The sequence below is a fragment of the Etheostoma cragini genome, chromosome 22, assembly GCF_013103735.1.
Source record: "Etheostoma cragini isolate CJK2018 chromosome 22, CSU_Ecrag_1.0, whole genome shotgun sequence".
Taxonomy (NCBI): Eukaryota; Metazoa; Chordata; class Actinopteri; order Perciformes; family Percidae; genus Etheostoma; species Etheostoma cragini.
In genome coordinates this window covers 19,204,012-19,215,650 of record NC_048428.1, presented here as the reverse complement: position 1 = coordinate 19,215,650, position 11,639 = coordinate 19,204,012, and the positions used below count along the sequence as shown (strand labels likewise).

The 11,639-nt window shown below is 38.3% G+C and overlaps 1 protein-coding gene and 1 long non-coding RNA gene across 6 annotated transcripts in view; one reads left to right on the top strand and one right to left on the bottom strand.

Annotated features, from left to right (window-relative positions):
- Nucleotides 1–4,944, top strand: part of LOC117937579 — a 15,336-nt gene extending 10,392 nt beyond the window's left edge. The window contains exon 3 of the long non-coding RNA XR_004655190.1: nt 4,934–4,944. This is a non-coding gene — a long non-coding RNA (uncharacterized LOC117937579). The remainder of the gene's footprint in view (nt 1–4,933) is intronic.
- The window catches only part of dpp6a (dipeptidyl-peptidase 6a), a 220,789-nt gene that overhangs the window by 49,801 nt on the left and 159,349 nt on the right, over nt 1–11,639 (bottom strand). For all 5 annotated transcript variants that reach the window (XM_034861630.1, XM_034861626.1, XM_034861627.1 and 2 more), the window contains one exon: nt 299–397. In XM_034861630.1, coding sequence (XP_034717521.1) covers nt 299–397 — 99 coding nt within the window. The remainder of the gene's footprint in view (nt 1–298; nt 398–11,639) is intronic.

Here is an 11,639-nt window from a genome sequence, read left to right as displayed (position 1 = left end):
TATGTTAACATATTTATTGATTAATTTTCTTCTTAACCAGTTTATTTATTTTGCTAACTAATTAAACCTGGGTTACACGAGAGTCAAGAAATCTTCTTCCTTATGAAGTAGACTAACACAGTGCTAGGTATATATCCATATTTTCTTCTCTTGCCTTTCCAACGATTTTGACCTGAGAAACACATGTCTCTTGTTCCTGCAAAGCGTCAATAATAGTTTTTAAACAACCCTTTGATGCGTGTGTCCCTCTCCAGTTGTAATTTACTAATTTGTGCAACCCTTTAATAAGATTACTTACTGCTTATCCATTTGGCGTTAGGGTCGTGAACCTTGAAGTCTTTTCTGAAGAGGTCTGCAACCGTCACCTTGCCTTTGAGAGCCAGCTGGTCGTCCTCACCTGCAACGGAAAAAAGATAAACATTAACTGACCAAGAAAACTGAGCAACTCCTGTGTACCAATCACTACTTAACATATTTCCATAACATCCTGGAGGGGTAAATGTGTTGTAAGACTTTTAAAACCTGACATTGGCAAGTTGGCAATCATGCTTCAATATGAGAGGGAGGTTGAAGAAAAATATATTAACAAGGACAAAAGTAATGTCGACATCTGTGTCTGTAAATTGCTCAGTAACCAGTCTAAGTTGACCTATTTAGAGATGTTCCAAACTCAGTCTGTTTCTCAAGCTGCTTCCTGTCATCCTTTTTAGCAGCACTGTTTAAAAATATACTTCTACATAACATCTAGTTCCTTCAAAAGCTATATGTTATAATCTAAATGGCATCTGATATGCTGATTCAGTTTGTATCCCAGTACAAAGAGACTTAACGACAAAGTCTTCTTTTTTATATGTGGTGCCAGTATTGCGAGCCACATGTCCAACTGAGCCACTGACATGCTGAAATAGATCTGGAAACAATGCTACTGATAATTTCACAGCTCCTTTATTAGGAGGTAAAACTCTACTTTGCTTTTGACCCCTTCTCGGGATTGGGTGGAATATTTTCTTATTTTACTTTCAAGAAGTAAGAGGACCACAAAATCATCCTAACTACTTGATTCTATTTTGTCTTTTGTTGCAAGTCTTACGCAACAAATAGAATAATAAACTCTATTGGATTCAGTAATGTTTTTGTGCATAATGATTTTTAGCGGATGAGGGATTAAAAAAAAGAAAAAGTCAAAAATATGGACTTGGGGTGCAGAGGCCTTAAGAGTGAGATATCCTCAGAAAGATCATGTTTGTTAGAAAGATGGACAGATTCATATCAAGTTGGAGAAAAGTGCAGATATAGTTGTTTTTAGAGTAATTGCGCATGTTAATTAAGCATGTGTAGGGGTACAGAACAGAATAATGGCAGAAGACTCTATTGATGAGTTTTCAGATTTTGGAGAAGAAAGAAAACCCCAGGGTGATTTATTCTATTATTAGATGGTTACGCGCAAATGAAAACAGACCTGGAATGACACACTATGTAATCAATGGGAAGCATTTAAAACAGACTAAAAACAAACCATATGAAGAAAAGAAAAATGTAACAAAGAAAATAACATTTTCCGTCTCATTCTGTCAAAAAAAGCCAGAAGTAATATTTAATTTCCTCTTGACACATTTTGATCACCAATTGTGTCTTAACATTTTCTTCAGCAGGCTGGAACAGTTTGCCTTTTAAAAGAACAAAAAAACACGAGTTAAACAAAAAAGCAGAGCACCATCGCTCCTCCCTCAGGCCTCTTTGATTAAGACTAGTGCGGCTTCTGATCATCAGCCCAAAGAAAGCATATTTACAGCAGATGCCTTCTGCAATTCATTTCAGCCTAATTTCATCCATCAATGCTCATCATATCATCTCCTGCTACATCATATTACTCATTTATCCTCCATATAAATAGCGAGCGGGGGGGGGGGGGAATAAAAAGCAGAAAACAATATTTTACGAGCTTCTTTGTATTTAACAAGACCATTCAAAGCCTGACGTTTCATTTCACTAAGTTTCAGTTTTACATGAATTTCCAACTTGTTTTGAGGGATTCTGTCCCCAGTACAGGGACAATTTGACACAACATGGCACTTGATGGACACATTGAGGTGAGGATCAAAGCTGGAATATTTTAACTACAGGACTGTCTTTCTAATGTGTGATGTTTAATCCTTCTGCAAAGCCTGCGGTGTCCATGCTGCAGCTGTCATTTTATATGTGAGGTAACATTTTCTTGCGCTTGTCCTTTTTTATGACTCGGATGGGCTAGACTGTAACATGAATTGCCCCTCGGGAATTAATAAAGTTTTCTGTAACTGTGTTAAATGTTGTTTTTGAATCGTGTGTAGTGTGTGTCTCAGTTTTTATACTTATCCAGGTCTCTCTTTAAAAAAAAAAGGATTAACTAACTAATGTTCCAATTGTATCTCTCTCTTCACACGGAACATTACACCAAAATGGCTTTAAAAAAAGATGAGAAAACCAAAAAAGAAACAAGAAGTGCAACACTCTTACCAATTGCCATTCATGAAAGATATCTATGAGGTGTTATTGGGTTTTGAAGCTAAACTCCTGAAGCACTAGAACTGTATTATGTGCATTTTGTTACTACAGTACGTATTCGTAATGTGACTGTGTCTTTATTGTTGTCATTAAAGTAAGTTATTGTAGTAATTCAACAAATAAAAGTAGAACATCTAGAATTACATCATAGTGACATCAATTACTGGAAGAGGTACATATCAATATTTTGACAACCTGATTTGGATGAATAAAGATTTGCAGCAGCATACGAAAAAAAAAAAAAAAAACAGTCCCTCCAGGATTTTGAGCTGTTACGATTGCGAATTCAACCAATCACTGTGACTTTGGTGCGACTTGCAATTTTGACAAATCCACAGGCTGATCAATGCAACAAATCCTATTTTAGTTGCTCTTTTGAGTTGATATAAATGTAATTGCGTTAAATAGGCACATGATACCAACGCATATTGTGTAAATTGAATCGAAATTGTATCATGACAGACTTTGTGATATCAGTAATTATTGTATTAGTGTCTTTAAAACTTTATAATCTTATATGCAAATGTTCTTACAATGCTCACCAAGTGTCTAAAGATGATGGCAATCCCTTTAGTTTTGCAGGTAGTTAATCATTAAGCAAAATATTGGTCCAAAAAACTGGTAGACTCATATCGTCCTCGCATTAGCAAACTATGGCCAGAGACAGAATAATTGTCACAATATGATCAAAACTGAATGCTATGTCGGTAATGGACAGACTGGACAGAGGGAGAAACAAAACAAAGTCATTAATAAAGAAACATTTTTCAAACTGCCATAGCACCACCAAACCACAAAGAAGAAAAGCTCCAATGCAAAGCCTAACTGTGACCGCGTCCCCTAATTTTAATCTGACACATGCTTTGATCCATGTGTCACTGCTGTGGGAGAAATCAGTTCAGAGAGAGCAGAAGGATGCAAGAAAGGGAGGTTCAGACAGTCTGGCAACACAAAAATAACATTTAACAACTTCCTCTTGTCATGTTAACACCATGACATCACACACTGTTGAAGAAAAAAAATGTAATGTCAGCCTTCGGATCAATGTGAGATCTTAACAACTGGATGTTATTATGCAAGTCTGAGATCTTACATCAGAAAAATAACACCAGAGAGCAGTATTCACACTTTAGTGACAGCCAAATGTCTCAAGAGGATCTGAAATATCAATAACAGATGATGGAGAATAGGTTGTATGATCCGAACAATCTTGAAACCTTGTATGCATTATGAATTTAGGTATTCAACTGAAACATAATTGAACTGCAAGAAGGGTTGATTATAATTAATCATTTAGTGAAGAAAGTAAAAAAACGTCTGGCAAAAGCTGACGCCTTAATATTTAGCAAACTGGATTATTGACCTCTCTTCACGGGGTACACATTTATGAGTTGACGAGCGAAGAAGCAAGGTGATTGCCTTGCATGAGCAGCCGGATTCTTGTGATAACGTGGGCATTCATCTCGTCAGGCTTCAAGTAGTCTATATCGACGAGGTATCATTTCCAGGATTGTTCAGTTGCCGTTGGAAAATCTGCAGGATGTACCCTAATTTCGGCCGAATGTCTGTTACCTTCTGCTTTCTTTCTTTTGTAATTTTTAATCTCCAGTGGATTTATAAGGACAATTGTTTACTTCTCCTCAGATCTCTGCAGGGTAAATCCAAAAAGCTAGCTAGACACTCTGTCCAATCACAGTTTTCTGTTGATGCTAAAACAACCTTTGAACTACACGCGTTCCACCAAAACAAGTTCCTTCCCGAGGCTATTTTGCTGTTGCATCGTGGGTCCGTCTGGCGCTTAACGCCGCCCAAGACGATTATGATTGGTTTAAAGAAATGGCGATAAACCGGAGCATGTTTTTCTCCCATCGCGGAATTCTATGTGGACTAGACAGACCCTCATCTGCAGCCCTTTGGAAGAAGGTCTGGCAATGAGAGAATAGGCTTCAAAAATCCTGTGTGTCCGCACCGCAGAGGACAGACCAGCGTCCAGTGAGAAGCTACTTGCAGCTAAGGCCGTGGTTTAAGTGTGTGTAGCGGACAAAACTTTTTGTTAAAAACAAAAAGACATATTAGACAGATGGTTCATCCAGTTTTTTAATAACATATACTATACCTTACATAAATTCATTGCATCTTTTTCCTTCTAAAACAAGACAAATTTAAGTATACACCATTGATTGTGATATCTCATAAATCTAGTCTCCCCCCCATTCAGCCAGTATAAGTCCTTGTAAAACCAGTGGTTTCTGAGAAAAACTCTTTGACTCAAGGTGAAGTGAAGAAAATGTTCTAGACAAAATTTAAATTGCAAGAGCGTAACAACGACTTGCATCACTCTCCGAACTGGTGCGTCAGCTGTGTGTGCGTGGCATATTGTGCCTAACAGATGGACAGGCACCGACAGATCCTTAGTTCCTCCCCAATTTCATCATGAGGGACAAAAAAACCTTTGAAGGCATCTGCTTGGTGCATCACTTGAGTTTTGATTGTGATTATCAGAGTCACCAGAGTAGTGTATAGACTGCAAGGGAAAGTAATAGTGCACATAAGTTGCATCTCCCATCAGATGATAAAGCTTAACAGGGATAAATAGTGATTTTATAATTAGTTATGATTTATAGAGTGAACACAGCAGCAGTTACAGGAACCAGTTAAGTTTTATATGTAAGAGTTTACATTTAAAAAGGACTTTATATACTGTAGTGCAAACTCTTAAAGGCAAATCCAATTTCTGTAGTAAAATATGTCTTTATCTTACTCTCACAGGGGGTGCGATCATAGGCAGAAACTTTGAATTAGTCTGACAAAAGCCCAACTGTCGGCCCCAGCGGGGTCAGCTCAGTTTATATGCTAATGTAACATGGCCTCTTCTCAACACAATAGAGTTTGATCGAACATTGAACCTGGCAATTTGAAAGATAACGGTGTGTCTCTCTGGGACTGAGTCAAATACAGTAACTCTGCAGTGTTGACTACAAAAGAAAAGATAATCCTATCTAATAAAATTGAGGTTTTGCAAGTAGGTCATTCTAGAATTAGATTCTCACCACCTGAAAGAAAAAATAACAAGTTACCTTTGAACTGGAGGCCAATAGAAAACTAAAAAGAGAGTAAATGTTAGACTAATGTTGACAGGGTGGACAGAAACATGATTTCAAATAAATCCTTATCTTGCTTTGTGTCTGCACGTTTGCCATATAAATGTAATGAGGTGATAATATGTCAATAATGTCTTAAAAATAAGATTATGCTGCCAACAATCAGTTATGACAAGTTTTACCAAGTAGGAGGAAACTCAAATACTATTAGGAGTATCTTTGAGAAAAAATGTGCGGATTAACACTTTCTTACAGGGAAAACACATAAGAGTCATGTATAGCAGCGTAGCGCAGCTATTTTTTATTTCCGTGCCCATATCATCCAAATTGTCCGTTGATACCGCCGCAGAGAGGCCGCGTCGGCCCGTACGCTACAGCTATCCCTTCTTCATCACCTATGTTTCTTGCGCAAGACGCAAGCTAATGTTTTGAGCCAGGCAGGTAATCACATACAGGAACACACAGTGCAGCCAGAATTTCAAAAAAACATTTCAAAATAAAACCTAGGTTCATGGTGATTTTGGCCGCCTTGACTTTTTACAGCAAGACACACAATTAGGCACACGGCGAGAAAGACCACGAGTGTGGCCCGCACGCACACACGTACACACACACGTCCAGTATGAATGGCCAAGCGCACAATCAGGCACGTATCTATGCTTTGTGGGCTATATGCAGCGCTTTTACACGCCCGGTGTGTTTTCACTGTTATCCAAGTTTCTGATCACTCTGTGGCACGTGCACGGGTCTGTCCTCGACTCTTGTTACACAGTATTTGGTTCGGCCCCATTGTCCATTTCTGCTAGCTCACACAACAAACCTCCACTGGAGAGGCATTAAACCTGCTGATCTCTCGGGCTAATGTTCCTGAGTGCTGTACACACACTAATCTTTGGTGTAATATAGATAGGTAGGTATGGATAGGTACCCTGGGTATCCTGCTCTGCTTTTGAGAAAATTAAAGCTCAGATAAGCCGATCTGGCTGAATTTTGGGAAAGAGAATTCAGATATGACATTAGGGGATAAAAAGCATCCAAAGAGCACCATGTCATGGGAAGTTTAATGAAAAACACCACCAGATGCCAACAAAATTGTTAACACAACACAGGACACACATCCATGGATGTGTTGATTTTTTTCCTGTGTATGTGTTTTTTAGGTATCCTGCAGCACATTACATTTCCTTTTAAAAGGATAAACAAAGTGGAACTTGAACTTGATATACCCTTTATTAACAGATCATTTTCTCTATACAGTACGTGAGAGCCATTGTGCTCCTAATTTACTGAATTCACAAAGTAACCTGTTCTGAAAAATGAACGACAAATTGTTCAAAATAAAAAAATTAAGGATTGCATTTACCGTATGTTCAACACAATGTTGAATGCCACTAAAGTAGCCATGAAAGTGATCTAACTTAGTGTTGGCTTCATGCAACAATCTCGGGGACTGCTTGCATTCAGCCGCTCCAAATTAACGTGACATGCAATCCTCTCCCAGGTTAAGTTGGCTGTCACTCTGTCAGTCAGCCTGACATCCTTCAGTCTGAGAAACACCCCGATGCCAATTATTGTGAACATCTGACCTAGTTGTATTGATGTAGAGAACAGAGCAACCTCTTTGCAATATGGAGCTATCAGTTAGAGCAGGCACAGGTTGTCAAAGAAAGCAAAGGAGAGCAAAACTGTGTGTGAGTGTGTGTGTGCGTGTGAGAGCGAGAGAGAGAGAGAGAAAAGTGGTTGTCAGGAGCAGTTAGAAACAAGCGGGCCTGTCTGGCAAGGGAACATCCATCAACAAACCCTTCTAACTGAGTGGAAACAACATGCTATCTCATAACTCTTCACATGAGCAGCACTGCTACAGTTTGCAGTTTGAGGTGCCCTCGTTCTCAAAATGAGTCTCCTTCATGTGTAATTATAGAAAACTAAGTTGTTCTAAATGGCTGTTAGGTTTAGCATTTTAATAGCAAGTACTCAGAGCCCTTAACAAGTGATGCAAAACATAAGAATGGTACCTTACACTCTTGGGAATCACCTGCACTGCACAAAATGCCCAAAGAAATGTCTGTAATTAAGCCTTGAACATCTCATTTCCTTGAAAGAAGTAAAACAAAATGCTTGTTGAAAAGATTTTTTTTTTTTTATAACCAAGCTTAATGTTTCTTAATTCTGGTGCATGATTATTGTCTTGCTTCCTGATTCTAAGCCTGATGCCCTTATAAAACAGGATTTGTTTAACTTAATGTAATAACCTTATTCACATCAGTTATTTTGCATTTTCTTTAATATGAGAGTTATTGGGGAGACTGAACAAAGTTATATTGTATGAAAACTGAACAAGTATTATTGTTTAAAAGTTATCATGTGAATATTTTGAAACCTTGAGAAATGAAGAAGAACACTGAGACGAGGAGAGCCGGACACTCCTGGGTCTGGCCAGTAGGGTAAGATAAGATTAGTTTGCAGCTGTGACTGTGTGAATGTGTTATTGTTTCTTTATTAAAAATTCTGTGAACTGTGGTAACCTTAAACCAATAGAATAGCAGATAATATGATGTAATTACCCACTTTTATGTAAAACAATGATATTTTAGCCCACATTTAAGTTAAACAACTATATACTACACCCATTATGTTAATCAATTTTCTGTGTACACCCACTTAATAAAACGGCCATGCAGGGGATGAAAGGGCGGAAAAAGACCGCTGAATACTAAGGGTGTGACGAGATCAACCTGACGAGATTTCTCGTCGAGGTGAAAAGTTGTCTCGTGAGGCGATGTGATGTCAGCGTGATGGAGCGTGAAATTACTATTAAAGATTTTTCTGTTATTTACACATTTATTTTATTTATAACGTTTATTTTTTTATGTTCGGTTTGTGGAAAGGAGTTAGATTTCTCGTGTGAAATTGTACAGGGCAGAAGCCAGTTGGTAGAGTTTATACAAAACATTTTGCAGTGTTTGCACGTCCTTTACTGCGTATAATTCATTAAAATAGTAAAAAAAAGAAAAGTTAAATAACATTCATCCTTAATAGTTGATTTCAAAATGCACCTAAATTGTTTTGCATTTTGTGATTTTTCAGTTGAATAAAAAAACTATTTTCCATTCATATATTTCATTAAGGATTTCTTTAATTTTTTTTTTATAATCTCGTCTCGTCTCGTTCTCGTGAACCCTATCTCGTGATGTGTCTCGTCTCGTGGAGTAAGCGTCTCGTCACACCCCTACTGAATACCTTTTCGGCACTTTTCCCCTTTGCAAAGTCACAAAAGGCAACTCCGAGTCTGTGTGTTATTTTACCACTCAAGTCTTTGAACCTTTAAGTCTTTGGTTTATGTCAATGTGCATTACATTTACTGAAATTAATATATTATCATTCTGTTCGGACAGTTATTTGCAGTCAATAATATGTTAATTATGTTTCAAGACTTGTTTAGTACATAAAAAACCAAACTTAATATTTATATACTTTAGAGATGCCCTGTGAGAGTTTGATTTCCGGTTGACCTGTATGTCATGGTTAGACTAACAGGTGGTTTGATTTGCATTGAGAGATGATTTTATGGAAAATATCCCATGCCAATCTCTAGGTATGGTGACGGGTATGTGAGGATGTGGGGAGTTGTTCTAGTTCCAAGGGAACTTTATCAGGATGCAAAGTATCCTGACTCATGAAATAACTGGCCTGTAAAAATAAAAATGTGCCTGCCTCTATGGGAATTTAACATAGGGGTATGTATACTTATGCCCCCTCATAGAGGGAACATTTATTTATTTACAGAACATTTATTTATTTACATTTATTTAAATAAATAACATTTATTTATTTACAATACATTATTCCTTCCCAAAGAAAACGGTTGGACTTTACGCACTTTTTAATTAAGGCATTAAGATAAATTTCCAAAACATGATTTTTTTATTCCTCTTTTTAGTCAACTTTAGCATGGGCATGTAAACTTATGAGCACAACTGTATGTAGTCCACTGGTGTAACACATAAAGTGCATAAAGTGTTCTTCATGTTATGAGCCTTTGGTGAGAGGGTCTACTAAAGTGAGAGGGTCTTACTAAAGTAGAGGACATAGGACTAAATCAAACCAGCTTGGTAAGATGTTTTTTGCAGTGTGACCATCATTGACTGATTTACAGCAGCACTATTTTTTGTATCAGTACCTGAGAATCAAAGTATGCCCTCTCACTCTTTTTGTCACACAGGATGGAATTCATTTTAAGAGGCACAGATAGCAAATTCTGCACAGACATGAGCCTGAATAGACCCAACTACTACAGAGAATAGAATGCAATATCGCCGCAGCCTGCATCTTTGGAGATTAACATCAGTTGTGTAAAATACAACACCCTTTTCAGTGGCTATTTGCAATTTAAACACACAGTTTAGGCAAACCACACCATTGTTGTTCCTCGTTTGGCAACAAGAATTTTATTTGATTGATGCTCCCTCTGTATGCGTGTATGCAATGCATGTTAACTAGGGACTAGGGTCTAGCGTTTTTAAGAAATACACTACTAAGAACTAAAAACTTGCTGCCATTCCGCAATGTCGGGAGTTTCAATTAGTTGGTTATTATATGTGTTAAATGTCCCAGATTACATGGCTGCACATTTGCTTTTTCTTTGACTTTGTACAAAGAAATTTGTTCGACTGTGCAGAATCCAGTGATTCCAGTCTGAATATGATAGCTCCGAGAAGGAGAAAAATAAACTGTCTTTGCTCAGAAAAAAACACACTGTCCTTGAGGAATGATTCATGCAGCTGCTTTATACTGAAGCATATCTCAGTTGGTCAAGATACCCAATTAATTCACACCAACTTTTTTTTATACTGCATCTGGTAAAACCAGAGTATATTCTAATTCAAAAAATACAAAATATCCTCTATAAACCCCTTTCAATGGGCCGTCTGCCGGAGGCCCCACAGTTGCTGCAAGAACCCTGGCTTGTGTTGAGACTTGGAACGGAGCAGCGGTTCTGCTTGAGCACATAGAGTCGAAACAGGGAGTGAACAGATTAGGGCGAGGTACAAGCTGGAAACAACACCTGCTCGGCCTTGTCTTTCTGCCTGACTCCTGTTGGCCCGCCTTGTTTGGAATTGGCACAATAAACAACTCCGGTTTATCGGAGTTTCATTTCAAACGCCCCGGGACAGGAACAGAACACGGCCAAGAGGTGACGAGGCGTTTTAGGTGTTCTTGCTGCTCTCACACCCGCTGCAACACTAAGGTCCACGCCGGCAATACTGTTGCTCCGACACCTGTCTAGGATTGTGTAGAAACATTGAATGTATTTTAGGAAAGCGGACCATGCTCCCCGCCCCCCCACCTCGACATCCTCGAACATCAACTACAATTATCTGAGACAGGAAAACATAAACAAGGGCACAGTGATCACTGTCTTTGTAACTGAATTATATTGCACACACATTGGAACTTGTCTTGACTGATTTGGCTGTGGCAGCGCTTAAAGCCATATCAATGTGCTTTATGAGCCTAAATATACACAGATGGCCTATTGATTAAACTGTCATGTAAATGTGCAAACAGGAAACCTGAAAGTCACTCTGAAATGAAACTCAGAAGCCGTCAAATAACTCTGAAACATGCATGTGTGTTGTGTGTGTGCAGGGCAAAGAAGCACTAAATAAAGAAGACAAATGGGAAATATTTTTATGAAGAAAGCAATGCAGTGCAAGCCGACTCCAATGCGGTTTACTGACATTCACTAAATGTGTCTGTTACAGCAAGAAGAAGTGTCATTGTGTAAGAAAGAGTGCCTGTGTGTAAGATAACTGCAACTGTGACAGTACAGTGGGTGACACTGCAAACACTGCATGAGAGCGTGGACCATACACAAGGACAGAGATACAGACATACATTGTTTGCATTGTTTGTGGGGAAATTGATTGTGAAACCAAATGGGCATGTCTGTGCATAATAATACGTGTAAACAGAGCGATGTGTGGTGTATGG